Here is a 19,664-nt window from a genome sequence, read left to right as displayed (position 1 = left end):
CATTGACCCATGCACCTATAATGGTAGGTCTCTGTGATGCAACTGCAGCTACAAAGATGGATTTAGGAGCGGTATCCAACTTATGATCTGACACACCTTTAAGTGTAGTCACACTCGGTATAGGTAAGATTGTCTTTTTTGACAATCTAGCTAGAGAAGCATCCACAATTGGTGGCACTTCCCATTTGGACATTACTCCTTTAGGCAAGGGGTAATTAACTGTGAACTTTTTTGGGCAATTGGAAGCATCTATCCGGCTGCTTCCATGCTTCTCCCTCCCATCTGATCTTGAGTGTCTGAGGAATCTGAAACACTGCCACTGGCGGCTTCTGTGATTCAAACAGATCAAACACTTCAGGTTCCTTCATTTTCTCTTCCTTGAAATTAAATACCTGTTTAACAGACTCAATAAGCGATTCTAACCCTTTTATTCCTGAATCCTCCTCCTTAGAGTACCATCCAATATCTCCACAACCAATTCTCTCACCTCTGAATCCTCCTCATCTGCCAAGAGACCCTCCGACTCTTCTTGCAGGACAGGAAGAGGTCTCTTTACAGATTTGCGCACAAGCTTTTCCACCTGTGCTGACGGAGTAAGCCTAATGAGGAATTCTTCCATAGTTTTTGAGAAACCGGAAGCCCATTCTAAATGTTGATTACGGGATTCCGCCATCTCTTTAGAGATATCCGCCAGGGCATTTTCCCATGACCCTGATGGACCACTGCTCCCAGGTTGAGAATCCATTCCCAAACATGTGTCACACACCCCGGAGCTGCCAACACATACTCTTTTTCTCACATTTTGAACATACATAACATATTTTTGTGGTCTTGGTTGGTGCTTTAGATGCCATGTCCAACCCTTACACACACTTCAAACAGCAGTGCTTTCAGTCCATTAGTATAGATGGAGAAAAACCGCAGGGATATGGGGAGCAATGAAAATAGGTCTTAGCCACACAACTGGAATAGAATATAAATTTAGCAAAAAAATTATAATTTTATTTTTATTTTTTTTAAACTCTTTATTTGTACCAGGAGAGACAATAAGGTGTACAAAACAGATTTAGGTGCACAATTAAAGGTCAGAACAATTCTCCATGGTATTTTTCCAATTTTTTTCAGACAACAAACAGGAGTGTCCCTCGAAAGGGGACGATACACGAAGGGAGAGAGAAATAAGGAAGGATAGAAGAAAAGAAAAGGGCAGAGCGGGGAGAGAAAAAGGGGAAGGTATAAGAGAAATGAAAAGAACAGGGCCGATTAAAGCCATGAGGAGAAAAATACACAAATTGTAACGGTATGTAATGTATAAATCTAGCAATAAAGATACAGGCAAATGAACACATTACTGATCAAGAACAGGCGAAGGCTAGAGAAGGCAATAGGACGTCCGGAGGGAGGGTCCAGGCGCAACATGGCTGGTAACAACAGGGGGCCTGAGCAGAAGAACAGTTTGAATATCAACGTGTTGGAGACATCATAAGCAGCCAGGGGCTCCAAACGTGTTAAAATTTGTGGGGACAGTCATGTAGATAATAAGTGACCTTCTCCATACTAGCAACAAACCAAACAAAATTTTTCAGAGCAGAGATAGAAGGAGCAGCGGGGGACTTCCAATTCCGAGCAATTAAGGATTTAGCGGCCACTAATATATGGGAAAACAATTTATTCAAAAGCGGGTCTAGATCTGGAAATGGACGTGCTAACAAGAATATCCATGGGTCTAACTCGAGCGGGAGTCCAGAGAGGGATTTCAATATATTGACCTTATTCCAGAAGTGAATTATATGTGGGCATGTCCACCAGATATGGCAAAGAGTTCCCCGCTGACCACAACGTCGCCAACAAACCGGGGTAGCAGAAGGGAACATCCTCGACAATTTGTCCGGGGTGTAGTACCATCTATAATACAGTTTATAGGACGTCTCCTTGAGTCGGGTTGAGATAGAACTTTTAGCTATGCCCTCCTGTACCTCCTCCCAACAGGAATCATCTGGTGGGGGGCCCAGGTCCCTCTCCCACTCCCGCTCATGACGAGTCCGCGACATCAAGGACGTTCCAACCAACAAAGAATATATTTGTGAGATTAAATCACTACAAATAGGTTTTTTGGTGCATAAGGATTCGAAAGGGGTAAGGTCCCTAAGGACATCAGTTTGAGGTAGGGAGAGAAGAAAGTGGCAGATCTGAAAGTATTCAAAGAAGGGGGGGGATAAAAAGGAGAACTTACACTTGAGATCGTCTATCGACATCCAGTGATCCTGGAGACATAGATTATGTACCAAATGTACCCCAGCGTTATACCAGAGTATGGATTGAAGAGGCGAAACCCCAGCGGGAAAAGCAGGGTTGTCCCAGTGGGGAGTGAGGGGAGAGCAGGAGGAGGACAGTTTATACTTTGTGAGAGAATTATGCCAGACGGAAAGATGGAATTTAAGAGAAGGAAAAGAGTTCATCAGAGTGAGCTGATTTGCCAAGACCCCACAGCGAGGCCAATGACCGGAACCCCAAGGACAGGGCTGCTAAGTCTACCCAGGCAATAGTGCCTCGGGGTACAAAGGAGGCTACCAATTGGCTCAGGTGGCTAGCCAGGTAATAAAATTTAACATCAGAACGAGGGAGCCGAAAGTACAGTGAAAGCTATTCTTGGGGGTTTATCGTTCCAAACAAACCTTACAAACGAGGTCTGGGCATCTCTAAGAACCCTCTCCAGAACTCTTACAGGTAAAGTTTGAAAAAGATAGAGAAGCTGTGGCATAACTGTCATTTTGAGAGCGATTATCCTACCCAGCCAGGATATGATATGGGCCCTCCATTTTGCCAAATCAGATTTAATCTTAGTGAAAATTCATGGGAAGTTTTCTGAGTACAAAGAGCTATAATGGGATGTAATATAAACCCCTAAATACTTGATCTTATTGGGTTGCCAGCGAAGGTCATAGGAGGACTGTGGGGAGCGTTTGAGATCTTCCGATGCATGTAATAACATAGCTTCGGATTTAATAAAATTGATTTTATAGCCCGACAGGGCACCATATTCCTCTATAATCTGATACAAGGCGGGGAGAGAAGACCGCAGCTGAGTAAGGGATAACAGTACATCATCTGCAAATAGCGATATCTTAAACTCCTGCGAACCAACCCTCACTCCCCGAATTCTATCAGTTTTCCTAATCATAGCAGCCAGTGGTTCTATGACCATGGCAAACACCAGGGGGAGAGAGAGGACATCCCTGTCTCATACCATTGGATAATGGGAAGGGAGCTGATAATAGTCCATTAGTAAGAACTTTGGCTATGGGGGAGGAATAGAGAGCTGAAACCCCCGTCAAGAATTCAGCCGATATCCCAAATGCCTGCAGAGTCTGAAATAAGAAAGGCCATGAAAATGCGGTCAAATGCCTTTTCAGCGTCAAGTGAGAGTACAAGAGATGGAGTGCGTCTACAGTTCAATAATTGCATAAGATCGATTGCTCTCCTAGTGTTGTCCCTGGCCTGACGTCCAGGTATGAAACCTACCTGATCATAATGTATCAGACCAGGGAGCACACCATTGAGTCGTGTAGCTAAGATTTTGGCAAATAGTTTAATATCCAAATTCAATAGGGATATCGGCAGATAACTAGCGCAGTCTCGAGGGTCTCTGCCCTCTTTGTGGATAACTATTACTCTGGCCTCCAGCATAGTGCTTGGGAATGGGGTGCCATGAAGTACAGCGTTAAATACTACTCTGAGATGAGGGACCAAAATGGAGGCAAATTTCTTATAGTACGAAGCCGAAAAGCCATCAGGACCGGGAGCTTTAGAGGATTTAAAGTTCCTCAGAACGGCAGTAATTTCCTCGTCCGTGATATTCTTATTCAACTCCGTGGAGGCAGAATCATACAGCGTAGGGAGGTTAGCCCGCCGTAAGAACTCTGAGATTAAAACATCCGGGGGGCCAGGACCCGGCTTAGCAGGGTTCAAATTATAGAGCAAAGTGTAATAGTCCTGGAACGCCCTGTTTATGACGTCCGGGGCATACGTAACCTCGCCAGATTCAGTATTCACCGCCAGGATATTATTCCGAGATCTCTGTTCCCTGAGGCGAGATGCCAGAATTCTATCCGCTTTATCGCCCATTTTTCATAGAAGGACTGATTAAGCCTCTGGAGGGTCTTCGCTGTGCGTTCTGAGAGAGCAAAATTTCAGACCTCGCTCTAAGCAAAGTCTCCAAATTAGCAGGGGTAGGGGAGAGTTTGTGTTGTCTTTCAAGCATCTGGAGTTTAGTAGACAGAGACAGGAAATGAGATTCCTGTGTCTTTTTGAACCGGGATGCCTGACTTATCAGATGACCACGTAAGACAGCCTTATGTGCTTCCCATGAGATCATAGGCGAAGTCTCCGGAAGATCGTTAAGTAAAAAATAGTCAGTGAGGCAACTTTTAATTTGGTTAGTAATTTCCGGGCTGTGTAATAGGGAGTCGTTCAATCGCCAAGAGGCAGGAGGAGGACGGGGGGCTATAGAATGGAGATCAACAGTGATCGGGCAATGGTCGGACCATATCATAGGAAGTATACGTGTAGACTTAAGTTTAGAGAATAAGTCCTGGCTGAGTAGGATCATATCTATCCTAGAGTAGGACTTATGGACAGAAGAATAAAAAGTGTAGTCCCTAGTTAAAGGGTCAGTTAATCTGTATGAGTCATACAGCAATTGGAGTTTCAAAAGATCAAGCAGAGCGAGAGAAGCCAAGGATGGGCGTTTGGGAGCAGAAGGAAGAGGAAAGGAAGGGGAGGACCTATCTAGCGAGGCGTCAAGAACCTCATTAAAATCGCCCGCCACTATGACTTCACCTTTACGGAGCCTAACCAAATGGGAGTTCAAACTTCTAAAAAAGGCAGCCTGATTTTGGTTCGGAGCATATACATAAACAAGAGTACACAGAATATTATTTAGTTTCCCGACCAGTATGAGCCATCTACCTGATTTATCTACATGACTGTCCAGCAATTCAAATGTAAGGTAAGCCGCTACCAAAATGGAAACCCCCCTTTTTTTGTGTGTAGCATCACATGCATGAAACGTAAGTGGGTAGGATTTAGATTTTAAGTCAGGGTGAAGGGACTTCTTAAAGTGGGTTTCCTGTAAAAAAACTATGTCGCCCCTGGCCTGTTTAAGGGAAGGAAAGAGCTTAGTGTGTTTGGTAGGGCTGTTCAAACCTTTAACGTTATGTGAATATATCCTAAGAGCCATGACAGTTAATTCTTCTGAACACCTCATCTCCTCCCTCCGGACTCCGCATCTCTACAACAGACCAAACGGAAAACATTATAAGCAGACATGGCAGTCGGCATACAACAATACACATCTGACCAATAGAAGTAAGAAAAAGAGAATAGAGAAACAGAACGCGAGTTAAAGTAGGGAAGAAGGGAAAGGTGGGGACCAGAAGAAAATAAGAATTTACTCACCGGTAATTCTATTTCTCATAGTCCGTAGTGGATGCTGGGGACTCCGTAAGGACCATGGGGCCCTGACTACATCCAACAACTTGGAAGCCTCCAAGTCATTTGTAGCCGCAGGCACCACGATAGGTTGGTTCAGATGAAAAGCGGATACCACTTTGGGGAGAAACTGAGGACGAGTCCTCAATTCTGCCCTATCCATATGGAAAATCAGATAAGGGCTTTTACATGACAAAGCCGCCAATTCTGAAACACGCCTGGCCGAAGCCAAGGCCAACAACATGACCACTTTCCACGTGAGATATTTCAAATCCACGGTTTTCAGTGGCTCAAACCAATGTGACTTTAGGAAATCCAACACCACGTTGAGATCCCAAGGTGCCACTGGAGGCACAAAAGGGGGCTGAATATGCAGCACTCCCTTAACAAAAGTCTGAACTTCAGGTAGTGAAGCCAATTCTCTCTGGAAGAAAATCGATAGAGCCGAAATCTGGACCTTAATGGAACCCAATTTAAGGCCCATAGTCACCCCTGACTGTAGGAAGTGCAGGAACCGGCCCAGCTGAAATTCTTCCGTTGGGGCCTTCCCGGCCTCACACCACGCAACATATTTTCGCCATATGCGGTGATAATGGTTCGCGGTTACTTCTTTCCTAGCTTTAATCAGCGTAGGAATGACTTCCTCCGGAATGCCTTTTTCCTTCAGGATCCGGTGTTCAACCGCCATGCCGTCAAACGCAGCCGCGGTAAGTCTTGGAACAGACAGGGCCCCTGCTGCAGCAGGTCCTGTCTGAGCGGTAGAGGCCATGGGTCCTCTGACATAATTTCTTGAAGTTCCGGATACCACGCTCTTCTTGGCCAATCCGGAACAATGAGTATAGTTCTTACTCCTCTTCTCCTTATTATCCTCAGTACCTTTGGTATGAGAGGAAGAGGAGGGAACACATAAACCGATCGGTACACCCACGGGGTTACCAGAGCGTCCACAGCTATCGCCTGCGGGTCTCTTGACCTGGCGCAATATTTTTCTAGCTTTTTGTTTAGGCGGGACGCCATCATGTCCACCTGTGGTTTTTCCCACTGGTTTACAATCATTTGAAAGATTTCTGGATGAAGTCCCCACTCTCCCGGGTGGAGGTCGTGCCTGCTGAGGAAGTCTGCTTCCCAGTTGTCCACTCCCGGAATGAACACTGCTGACAGTGCTAACACGTGATTTTCCGCCCATCGGAGAATCCTTGCGGCTTCTGCCATCGCCGTCCTGCTTCTCGTGCCGCCCTGTTGATTTACACGGGCGACCGCCGTGATGTTGTCCTACTGGATCAGTACCGGCTGGTTTTGAAGCAGGGGTTTTGCCTGACTTAGGGCATTGTAAATAGCCCTTGGTTCCAGAATATTTATGTGCAGGGAAGTCTCCTGACTTGACCATAGTCCTTGGAAGTTTCTTCCCTGTGTGACTGCTCCCCAGCCTCGAAGGCTGGCATCCGTGGTCACCAGGACCCAGTCCTGTATGCCGAATCTGCGGCCCTCTTGAAGATGAGCACTCTGCAGCCACCACAGCAGAGACACCCTTGTCCTTGGAGACAGGGTTATCAGACGATGCATCTGAAGATGCGATCCGGACCACTTGTCCAACAGGTCCCACTGGAAGGTTCTTGCATGAAACCTGCCGAATGGAATCGCTTCGTAGGAAGCTACCATTTTTCCCAGGATCCGCGTGCAGTGATGCACCGACACCTGTTTTGGTTTTAGGAGGCCTCTGACTAGAGATGACAGCTCCTTGGCCTTCTCCTCCGGGAGAAACACTTTTCTCTGTTCTGTGTCCAGAACCATCCCTAGGAACAGCAGGCATGTCGTAGGGACCAGCTGTGACTTTGGAATGTTTAGAATCCAGCCGTGCTGTTGTAGCACTTCCCGAGATAGTGCTACCCCTACCAACAACTGCTCTCTGGACCTCGCCTTTATCAGGAGATCGTCCAAGTACGGGATAATTAAAACTCCCTTTCTTCGAAGGAGTATCATCATTTCCGCCATTACCTTGGTAAAGACCCTCGGAGCCGTGGAGAGACCAACGTCTGGAATTGGTAATGACAATCTTGTACCAGAAACCTGAGGTACTCCTGGTGAGGATGGTAAATGGGGACATGTAGGTAAGCATCCTTGATGTCCAGCGATACCATGTAATCTCCCTAGTCCAGGCTTGCAATAACCGCCCTGAGCGATTCCATCTTGAACTTGAATTTTTTTATATATGTGTTCAAGGATTTCAAATTTAAAATGGGTCTCACCGAACCGTCCGGTTTCGGTACCACAAACATTGTGGAATAGTAACCCCTTCCTTGTTGAAGTAGGGGCACCTTTACTATCACTTGTTGTGAATACAGCTTTTGAATTGCCTGTAACACTGCCTCCCTGCCTGAGGGAGTGGTTGGCAAGGCAGATTTGAGGAAACGGCGGGGGGGAGACGTCTCGAATTCCAGTTTGTACCCCTGAGATACTATTTGAAGGATCCAGGGAACCACCCGTGAGCGAGCCCACTGATTGCTGAAATTTTTGAGACGGGCCCCCACCGTACCTGGCTCCGCCTGTGGAGCCCCAGCGTCATGCTGTGGACTTAGAGGAAGCGGGGGAGGACTTTTGCTCCTGGGAACTGGCTGTATGCTGCAGCTTTTTCCCTCTACCTCTGCCTCTGGGCAGAAAGGACGCACCTTTAACCCGCTTGCCCCTATTGGGTCGAAAGGACTGTACCTGATAATACGGTGCTTTCTTTGGTTGTGAGGGAACATGGGGTAAAAATGTAGACTTCCCAGCTGTTGCTGTGGAAACGAGGTCCGAGAGACCATCCCCGAACAATTCCTCACCCTTATAAGGCAGAACTTCCATGTGTCGTTTGGAATCTGCATCACCTGTCCACTGCCGAGTCCATAACCCTCTCCTGGCAGAAATGGACATTGCACTAATTTTGGATGACAGCTGGCAAATATCCCTCTGTGCATCCCTCATGTATAAAAGTGCGTCTTTTATATGCTCTACGTTTAGCAAAATAGTGTCCCTGTCTAGGGTATCTATATTTTCTGACAGGGAATCTGACCATGCAGCAGCAGCGCTGCACATCCAAGCTGAAGCTATAGCCGGTCTCAGTATCACACCTGTGTGTGTATATATAGATTTCAGGATAGCCTCCTGCTTTCTATCAGCAGATTCCTTCAGGGCGGCCGTATCCGGAGACGGTAGTGCCACCTTCTTTGATAAGCGTGTGAGCGCTTTATCCACCCTAGGGGATGTTTCCCAGCGTGACCTATCCTCTAGCGGGAAAGGGTACGCCATTAGTAACCTCTTAGAAATTACCATCTTTTTATCAGGGGAAGCCCACGCTTCTTCACACACTTCATTTAACTCTTCAGATGGAGGAAAAGCTACTGGTAGTTTTTTCTCTCCAAACATTATACCCTTTTTTGTGGTACCGGGGGTAACATCAGAAATGTGCAACACATTTTTCATTGCCTCAATCATGTAACGTGTGGCCCTACTGGAAGTTACATTAGTCTCTTCGTCGTCGACACTGGAGTCAGTATCCGTGTCGACATCTGTGTCAACCATCTGAGGTAGCAGGCGTTTTAGAGCCCCTGATGGTTTTTGAGACGCCTGGGCAGGCACAGGCTGAGACGCCGGCTGTCCCACATTAGGTATGTCGTCAAACCTTTTATGTAAGGAGTCGACACTATCACGTAATTCCTTCCACAGCACCATCCACTCAGGTGTCGACCCCGCAGGGGGTGACATCACATTTACAGGCATCTGCTCCGCCTCCACATAAGCCTCCTCATCAAACATGTCGACACAGCCGTACCGACACACCGCAAACACACAGGGAATGCTCTGACAGAGGACAGGACCCCACAAAGCCCTTTGGGGACCCAGAGAGAGAGTATGCCAGCACACACCAGAGCGCTATATAACACTGGGATCCCACTATCAATGAGTGTTTTCCCTATAGCTGCTTTTTTATATATTACATATATATATATCTATACTGCGCCTAAATTTAGTGCCCCCCCTCTCTTTTTTACCCTTCTGTAGTATTCTCAGACTGCAGGGGAGAGTCAGGGAGCTTCCTTCCAGCGGAACTGTGAGGGAAAAATGGCGCCAGTGTGCTGAGGGAGAAGCCCCGCCCCCTTTTCGGCTGACTTTCTCCCGCTTTTTCTGTGAAACTGACAGGGGTAATTTTACATCTATATAGCCTCTGGGACTATATATGATGTATATTTTGCCAGCCAAGGTGTTATTTATTGCCCTCAGGGCGCCCCCCCCCAGCGCCCTGCACCCATCAGTGACCGAAGTGTGAGGTGCACATGAGGAGCAATGGCGCACAGCTACAGTGCTGTGCGCTACCTTGGTGAAGACCGAAGTCTTCTGCCGACGATTTTCCGGACCTTCTTCGTGCTTCTGGCTCTGTAAGGGGGACGGCGGCGCGGCTCCGGGAACGAACACCAAGGTCGGGTCCTGCGGTCGATCCCTCTGGAGCTAATGGTGTCCAGTAGCCTAAGAAGCCCAAGCTACCAACTGTTAGGTAGGTTCGCTTCTTCTCCCCTTAGTCCCTCGCTGCAGTGAGTCTGTTGCCAGCAGATCTCACTGAAAATAAAAAACCTAAATATACTTTCTTTCTAGGTGCTCAGGAGAGCCCCTAGTGTGCATCCAGCTCGGCCGGGCACAAGAATCTAACTGAGGTCTGGAGGAGGGTCTTAGTGGGAGGAGCCAGTGCACACCAGTAGTCTAAAAGCTTTCTTTATAGTTGTGCCCAGTCTCCTGCGGAGCCGCTAATCCCCATGGTCCTTACGGAGTCCCCAGCATCCACTTAGGACGTTAGAGAAACTATATCTGGTCTAACATGCCGGTTAGGAAACGACAGAAAAGAGTCACTAAGTGACATCAACCGGACTCGGGTATAAGACCCTGCTAAGGGGACGCGGCCTAGCCGGTTTAGGGGCATCAGGGACAATGGACATCCAACAACATGTGTCGTGAGTCTAGGGACCAGTGATAACGGGAGAAAAGATGGGACAAAATGTCCCAGCTCCTACCACCGTATAAGGCAGACAGTACTGTATACAGAGCTCCTCGGGGCTGGAACTAATATTGCCTGGAACAGGTGAGGGTAGAAACAAATAACAAGGCAAAGGGTGTCAGTTCCAGTACAGGGGGGGGGGGGGGGGGTGCATCGCCTATAAGGGGAACCGTAACAATAGACACACCACCTAGGCGCTAATATAGTGGAGAGGGCTCAGGTTTATGGTGGGGGGAAACCAGGCCTAATAGACGAAGCAGAGCAAGGAGATAAAAAGAATAAAAAATGACATCGCTACAACATGCATGTGTTCGGTAATAGAAGAATACAAGGTTAAGTAGCATAATGACATATGAAGCATCAGGTTGCAGGGGCAGCGGAAGCAGATTTCCTTGCAGAGGGTACTCTTGTCCAGTCTCGATTCAGGGAGCGTCGAGGAGTGGCATTCGACTCCGTTGGGGGGGCAGCATACGCTCGTTGCGGAGAATCAGACGAGGCTGATGGAGGGGATAGACCCAAGGTGCGCAAGAGTCCATGAGCTTTGACCAGATCCCTAGCCGAGTGGAGGCGATTATGATGCCACACCAAAATGCGAAAGGGGAAACCCCATCTGTAGCGAATGCCATTGTCCCGAAGAACCGAGGTTATAGGCCTGAAGTCCTTTCTCTTGAGTAAGGTAGCAGGTGCAATGTCCTGGAATATTTGGAGTGAGTGACCCTGGAATTGTAGATTGGAGATCTTCCTAGCCTCCCTAAGAATGTCCTCTTTAGCCGTATAGTAATAGCAACGCAGAATAAAATCTCTAGGCTGAGCAGAATCCTGTGAACGAGGACGAAGAGCCCTATGAGCCCTACCTAACAAGAGATGGTCCTCTGGAGTCGATGGCGAAAGGTGCACAAACAGTTTTTTAAGGTAGTCATTCAGGGACGGCATATCAACGTCCTCAGGTATGCCTCTAGCGCGGAGATTATTTTGTCTTGCCCTGTTGTCTTGGTCTTCCTGGCGGTCCAGGATAAGCTGGATCTCCTGTTTGAGCCCAAGGATGTCATCGCCCATCCCCTGTTGGGAAGTGATCATTTCGTCCACCTTAGAGTCCAGGTGATCTGTTCTGTCTACAAGGTCAGTAACGTCGGACTTGAGAGGCAATTGCCGTATGCACCTCTGCCTGCACCACCTGAATGGATTTCCTCGTCTCCTGTATTTCACGGAGCAGTTGTAAGTCTTTCCGGGTCAATGGGGAGTGGTCCGAGGCCTCCGAATCTGAAATATCAGGTAGTGAGGGGATCTCCTGTCCCGGAGATTTGGCATCTGAGTAAGCAAATTTTTTAAGGCTTGATGTCATATCCGCTCCGTGTTGTTTCTTGTTACCTCTAGGCATGATGGCACTTAGAGGCAGGACAGAGTGAAGAGGTCACTGTAGTACGTAGCTAGGAAAATCTCCGTAGTAGGAAAACACTGCAAGTATAATGACATAAGTATCGGTGAGAGAACGTCCCAAGACTCAGGACATGTTCCAATGGCTCACATTGTGGGGAAAGTGAGCCCCTTCAGGCAAGTTAAATCAAACGGTAAAAGCCACCAGTAGATGGAGCTCCAGTGTTAAGTAACGTAGGGGACAAAAGAACAACTGAGACAATGAAGGTCGGTAACAGAGATATTCTCAGTATGCGAGGTACAGGCCAAGGGGGTCCCCCCTGACAGCAAACACTGTAACTTTGTTTGACCAGGTCCCCAGCAATGATGAAATGAATATGGAGACACAGCCAGTATAAAAGGTGTGGAAAGAGCTATGGCAGGTGCAGACCACTTCCCCACATTACTATGCAAAAGGGCTCCGGGTGTCAGAAGATAGCGCCTAGGAGGTGGTGAGTCCCAGCCACGGTCCAGCCAGCAGCCGGGGTACCCTACCGTTACCTTTACTTGCAGGCAGACGCAGAGGCCCCTCAAGCTCCGAACCCAAGATGGCCGCCGATTTCACAGGAAGAGTGTCACAGGAGAGTGTCTGGAGTCCAGTGCCCCACAGGCACTGATATCTGGGCTCTCCGGGCGGCTGAGGATGGGGACAGGCGGCGCTAGGTGTGAGGAGCAGGAGGGAGTGCTTCCAGGCCAGCCGCGGGAGTATCAGGCCCGATCGCGGGCCACCGGAGGTACGCGGCGGCTGCCGCCTACACTACAGTCCCCGGCTCGGTGAGCAGATGTAGGCCGCGGCACGGACCCGCCACACGGAGCCCGCAGATCAGCCTCAGCATCTCTCCAACCACACACGGAGGGAGCGTCTCTGAAGCGGGTCACGGCCGAGCTTCCGGTCCGGGGGGAGCCCAAACTTTAGTCCCCGGCTGCACAGGGACGGAAGGCCACAACCTGCAGGGACTCTTAGAAGAGTCCCCCGGCTCCGTGACCAAGTACCCTTAGTGCCAGGTGCTGCAGGACACACTCCTATGGCAATGGAGGGAGTATAGGGCTTCCCAGAGCACAGCTATAAATAAATTGTAACAGGGCTGGCAGGAGCTCACAAAAGTTCTGTCCTCACTGCTAACAGGCCATGCCACGCCCCTCAAATTATAATAATTTTTAACACCAGTCAGACGTTTACAAACCCCACACCACCAACTTTTGAGACAGGTTGATTTGTGATAGGGTTGATACTTCTCCATCCTCTGTAGGACCTGTCAGCAGCGTCCCTTGGAAGACCATATATATGTCTACAATATCATATTGTAAATTCCAGAAGATCCTCTAACAGCAGTACTCTTATCTGTGAGCCAGCGCTAAATAAAAGCCTTAATGACTGATGCAGTGCAGACTGTAAACAAATAACATGGCTGCTGCTATGAAGAATAACAACAGAGGAAGGAGTGCCTTACAACTCCGCCTCTCCTCTCAGTGAAAAGGCCGCTCTGCAAGCGTGCCCAATTAAGAAAAACAAGATGGCCGCAATTGAATTTTTTACCTCACCTCGCTGCTAGGCTCCCCTGCAGCGAGGAACAGACCATCTCTGCGCCTGCCCGCGCTCTCCGGCTGATCTGAATGCACCCTCTGGTCACCCCTCTAAGTCTCCCTTAGTGGTATCTTTGGCTGCGCTGCCTGTCCCAGCAGGTGACGAGTGAGGAAGCCGCCAAGCGGCTCCGCGCTGCACACCCGCCTCCTGGCTGCTTCATATGCTCACCAACCTCCTGAGCCGTGCTGCTCCCCCTGCCGCTCCGGAGCTGCCCGCCATGTCCAGCGCTCGTCAGCTCAGAAGGGGAACAAAAAGCTATATCTAGGAGCTGTGCTGCTACTCACTGTTAGAGGAATTACTTCTGTATGAGAGGCTGATCCCTACACCGGGATCTTAGTCTTAAGTGTACTCTAAAAGTACACTCCAAGTCAGCCTGCACCCTCCTTTCTGCCAGGTGGGATCGGGCCACAGAACTTATAAAAAGAAAAAGCTTTTGTGGAGAAAGAGCTCCTTTCTGTGCTTCCACCTCCTAGCACAATTTTTCAAACTGGAGGGATAGGGGGCCTAAAGAGGGAGGAGCCAGCTGTGGATAATTTATTTTTTTAATTAATTCATTGTGCTACATCCGGTACGCAATCTTCACACCACAGCTGTATAGATCTCCAGTGTCCCCTAGTGGATGATAGAGAAATCAAATACCAAGGGGTTAACTCAAAAAAGTGAATACATAAAGTGGAGCCATTCTCAGTATGGCATATAGGGGAGAAATGTACAAACTCATCCCATCGCCAGTTTATGGAGATAAGCCATCTCAAACATGGCAATTAGGAAGTATCCTGATTGATGGCTCAGAGGTGATGTATTTGTGGGTCATTGGATTAACACCTAACACAGTAACCCAAAGAGCACAATGCACACACCACAGCAATTTAAAATATTCTATAGAAAAGTCAGCAATTGTATTGGATCTGCTACACCAGATTTCTGGAAATAAACATTTATTTCTGAATTATGGCTTTGCATCTGCAGGTGCATGATTTTTAATAAAAAGCCCACAGCGTTCCATTCACTAAAATCTAGAAACCCTTTACTGTAGTATTATATATCTTAAAAGAAATCTTAAAACTCTCTGCAAGCTCAACATTTCTATTATCAACATTCATCTTTGCTTCAAAATGGTTCTAATATAGTTACCAATAAATCTAATATGCCCATCATATGCCTTCCAAAAAGTTCTAAAAGACAAATATATTTCACATATAGATAGAATATACAAAGCAACTGAAGTTTCTTAATATAGGGGGATGCATACCTCTTTAGTGGAAACAAGCTTGGAAAATCCAGTTTCAAAGCTATCAGGTAAAGGATGGTACATCTCCTTTTCATCCAACATCCAGTATGTAAACCCTATTCAATACACCAAGAAACAACAAATAGTAAAATAGATAGGTTTGATCATAACACACACACACACACACACACACACACACACACACACACTAAAGTAACATAGTTATTTACCAGATCCAGCAGAAAATAAGGAATTTGTACTCTCTGTACGATTGAGGTAAAATGTATTTGAGGAGCCATCTGTATATTCAAGCTAGAAAAGATGAAATTAAATGAAGCTAATACATAGAAAACAGTTATTTTATAAAGAGATTAGTTATCAAGGTTTCATTATTAAGGTGTTATTGGTTAGGGACATTTTCCAATACATCTGCCCTCCTTAATATTGGTCAAGTGGATCCCACCATGGGTCCTCCATAGGAATCCGTAATTCTCCTCTGTGTTAATGCAGATGGCTGGGGTATTTTTATTTTTTTTGCTTTAAAAAAAAGCTAACCAGAACAGAGGAGAGCAGCGCTAACAATGACAAAGGATAGCAACACCAACCCAACATGGAACAGGGACAGCAACAGCAGACCCAACAAAGGACACCTGTAAACAGGAATTCAAAGCATGGAGGCAGGCACCCAGTAACCACTACGGACTACGAGAAAAGGAATTAACCGGTAGGTATTAAATTCCTATTTTCTCCAACATCCTAGTGGATACTGGGGAATGTACTTTAGTACCGTGGGGAAGTCCCAAAGCTTCCAGAATGGGTGGGAGAGTGCCGAGACCCTTGCAAAATCGCCTGACCAAACTGAAGGTCATTTGAGGCCAAGGTGTCGAACCCGTAGAACTTCACAAACGTGTTTGAACCAGACCAAGTAGTTGCCCGGCACAACTGTAAGGCCGAGACACCCCAGGCAGCCGCCCAGGAAGAACCCACTGACCTTGTGGAGTGGGCCTGGATAGAACTCGGTAGCGGTAAAGCCGACGAAGAATTTGCTTGTAGAATGGTCAAGCTGAACCAACGAGCAACAGACTGCTTAGAAGCAGGACACCCAATCTTGGTAGCATCATAAAGGACAAAAAGCAAGTCAGATTTCCTGTGACGAGCTGTCCTCTTTACGTAAATTTTCAAAGCTCTCATAACGTCGAAGCACTTTGGAGCAACTGATGTGTCAGCCAGCACCGGAACCACTATTGGCTGATTCACGTGAAAAGCCGACACGAGCTGCAGCAAAAACTGCGGGCGAGTCCTGAGCTCCGCCCTATCCACATGAAATATCAAGTGCGGGCTCTTACAGGATAAGCATTGCAGACCTGCTTCTTGTTCCTCCCTGCCGATTTATGTATGCCACCACGTGCCGTTGTCCGACTGCACCTGGATGGCTTGATTTCGGAGAAGAGAGGAGGCCTGCAGGAGAGCACTGTAAATTGCCCCGAGTTCCAGTACATATATCGGGAATGCAGATTCCTGACTAGACCACTTCCCCAGGAATTGGGCTCCCTGGGTCAAAGCCCCCCATCCTCGGATGCTGGCATCCATTGTCAGCAGTATCCATGACTGGATACCGAAACTCCGACCCTTCACAAGGTGAGGGACCTGTAGCCACCATAACAGGGAAAGCTGTGCTTTTGGCGACAGAGTTACCATCTGGTGAATGTGTAGGTGAGATCCTGACCATTTGTCCAGCAGTTGAAACCTGCCATACTGGATGGCCTCGTATGAGGCTACCATCTTGCCCAGTAAGCGAATGCAAACCTGAATTGAAATCTTGGAGTCTGAGCACCGAGCGGACCATAGCCTGTATAGTCTAGGCTTTGTCCAATGGAACAAACACCTCCTGGGACACTGTGTCCAGTATCATCCCCAGGAACTGAAGTCTTTGTGATGGTTCTAGGCGAGATTTTCGGAAATTTAGGATCCACCCATGATCTGTAAGCAGGCAAGTTGTCAGGTCGATGTAGTGAAGCAGATGTTCCCTGGACATCGCCTTTATCAGGAGATTTTCCAAGTAGGGGACTATGTTGACTCTCATTCTGCGCAATTGCAGCATCATCTTCGCCATGACTTTCGTGAATACCCTCGGAGCTGTGGGGAGACCGAAAAGGTAATGCCTGAAACTGGAAGTGGTTGTCTAGGAGAGCAAACCGAAGGTAAGCCTGATGGGGAGGACATATGGGAATATGCAGGTAAGCATCCTTGACATCCAGGGATACTAGGAATTCCCCCTCCTCCAAACCGCAAACCACCGCACGCAGTGATTCTATCTTGAATCTGAACACACGTAGGTATGGGTTCAGAGATTAGAGGTTCAAGATGGGCCGAACCGAACCGTCCGGTTTCGCAACAACAAATTGACTGGAGTAAAACACCTGTTTGTGTAACGGGACTTACCGCGAGATCCTCTAGCAGCATTGGAGGCACCTCTGGCTCTGCCTCTGAATCTGGCCGCACAAAAGGACTACAGAGAGGACCCAGTGTAGGGACGTCAAGCAGGATGTGCAGCAGACGGAAGATAGGTAGACTTACCCACCGTTGCCTGAGAGATCCACTTGTTCAGCTCCTCTCCAGGCATCCCCTGTAAAAAGAAGATTTTCTACACCCTTTTTGAAATCAGCATCCGCTGACCATTGTCGCAACCACAGAGCCCTACAGGCCGAGACCGCCATAGCCGTGGTACGGCCATTGAGGAGACATAATTCCTTAATGGCTTCACTCATAAAGTTAGCAGCATCCTGGATATGTTGCAGCAGGGTAGTGATCTCCCCCTGGGGCAGGGATTCAAACCCACTCACTATATTTTCAGACCATTTTACCTGGCCCTAGAAATCCAGCCGCAAGCAACAGTGGGCTGTTGGGCCACGCCCACTGCAGTATAAATTGATTTAAGTATGGTCTCAATTTTGCGGTCAGCTGGGTCTTTGAGGGAGAAAGCCCCAGGTGCAGGCAGTACAATTTTAGGTGACAGCCTGGACACTGAAGTATCCACTGAAGGGGGATTTTCCCAAACTTGCCCTCTGCAGGAAAGGAAAAACACTTCAGTAACTGTTTAGGGGTAACAAATTTCTTGTCAGCGTTTACCCATGTCCCCTTAGACAGGGAGTTTAGCTCCTTTGAAACAGGAAAGGTGACAGAGGATTTTGGCTTTACATTAAAATACAATTCCTCTTCCGGGTCTGCCTCCTTATCTTGTAAGTTGAGGACCTACCTAATAGCATAAATTAGGGCCTCAACTCCTGGGGACAGAGAATTATCCCCGTCCACCTCCTGTTCATCCTCATCCAACTCCAGCAAGTCAGTCTCAGAATCAGACTGGAGTTCTTGTGGAAGCGTGCGTTTATGGGAGACCACCAGAGGGGGCTGAGGAGCCTGTCTGTGGTCAGTAGCCTTAACTAAAAAATTGTCCATAGACTGTTTCAGGGTCTGCCTTTTATGCTTAGCAGCAGTTAACGCAGTATTAATATCAGTAATCACGGTTTTGAATGATTCTAACAATTCAGGTTCCTGCATAGCACTGCCCTGTGAAGGCAGAGAACACTGGGTACACAGAATAGATCCCTGTGAGGAAGGTGTAAACTTAGTGTTACATGAGGGACACAGATTTTTTGCCAGACATTCTTACAGCAGAAAACACAGAGTTAATAAGCAACACAGTGTAATAACAACACGGTTAGTGTACATACACAGCAATCCCAGACAGCCCTGTATGGAGTGACACAGAGAGGATTGGGACCAGCACACAGTCCAAAGCAAAACTCCGCTGGGTATGTTATCTGTTTGCTATGTGCACAGCGGTGTAACCGCTGTATATATGCTTCCCCCTTCCTATCAGACCCCCTGGTAACAATACAAATGGTGGCTCCGTGGCCTCTGTGGAGGAGCAGCATCAGCAGCAGGAAATGGCGCCATCCAGTCTCTGGTCCCGCTCTCCGGGAAGCCCCGTCCCCTCAATGGCGCGCGGTCCCTAGAAAATTATACTGACCTTTTTACTGTGTAAAAACAGAGAATAATAAACCCCCTGTTATCATGAGCCAGTGTGGGTTTGCAGCGGGCACCCGCAGCCCATGACCACCGCGCCCTTATGCCACCATTGTCACCATGGACCCGCTAACTGGGACCCCTATGTAAACACTCACCGCACCGCGTCTATTCTTCGGCATGTGTTAGGGGTGGCGACATGCTGCCGGCCTGGACTCACACTCTGGGAGTGTGAGAAACAGCACCTCAGGAGCTTAGTGTCCTGTCAGCGGGGATACGAACCATTAACTCTTTATTAAGTTGGTTCGGTCACTTTCCTAAGTCCCACGATGCAGGCAGTTTGCCAACCAGTGCTGCCTGAAAAAAAAAAAACTAACAAAGTCTGAAGAAAACTCTCTGGAGCTTTATGTGGAAGAGACCCATATGGATGGTTGAGGTACCCAGTGAAGTATTGCCGACACCATACTCTATTGCACTTCAGGTAGAGTCACCTGCAGAAGAGTGAGAGGTCAGTGTAGTCTGGCAATGATAACTTGTAACAAAGGGCGATATAATGGAGGAAAACCAACAAAATAAATGTGGAAAAATGAAGTGTTTTAATTTAGGGGCCATGGCCCTGAGATTTGTCAAGCCCTGGACTACAGGAACAGCGCCATGAGTTCTAGTCATATGAAGAGTCATGTTTATTAGCCAATTTGCATATTTGAATATCACTTGCATTATATAACTTGCATTTAAGATTTTATTTTCCTGGACACAGACAGTTCCTCGTCTCCCCCCCATCCTCAATTTTCTGGAGATTTAAAAAATAAAAATCTGAGTGACTACACGGACCAATAATAAGAAGCAGCAGCTTCCTGCTGGTCCTCCTGGTCACGCTCGCATGGTCACTATTT

At 47.7% G+C, this 19,664-nt stretch overlaps 1 protein-coding gene across 7 annotated transcripts in view; it reads right to left on the bottom strand.

Moving 5' to 3' along the window:
- Window positions 1–19,664, bottom strand: part of MPHOSPH9 (M-phase phosphoprotein 9) — a 282,866-nt gene that overhangs the window by 186,004 nt on the left and 77,198 nt on the right. For all 7 annotated transcript variants that reach the window (XM_063964512.1, XM_063964518.1, XM_063964515.1 and 4 more), the window contains 2 exons: window positions 14,973–15,054; window positions 14,764–14,858 (listed from right to left, as the gene is read on the bottom strand). In XM_063964512.1, the coding sequence (XP_063820582.1) occupies window positions 14,764–14,858; window positions 14,973–15,054 (177 nt within the window). The remainder of the gene's footprint in view (window positions 1–14,763; window positions 14,859–14,972; window positions 15,055–19,664) is intronic.

Source organism: Pseudophryne corroboree, chromosome 1 (genome assembly GCF_028390025.1).
Source record: "Pseudophryne corroboree isolate aPseCor3 chromosome 1, aPseCor3.hap2, whole genome shotgun sequence".
Taxonomy (NCBI): Eukaryota; Metazoa; Chordata; class Amphibia; order Anura; family Myobatrachidae; genus Pseudophryne; species Pseudophryne corroboree.
The sequence above is the reverse complement of the archived record's forward strand: the minus strand, read 5'-3'. Positions and strand labels throughout refer to the sequence as shown.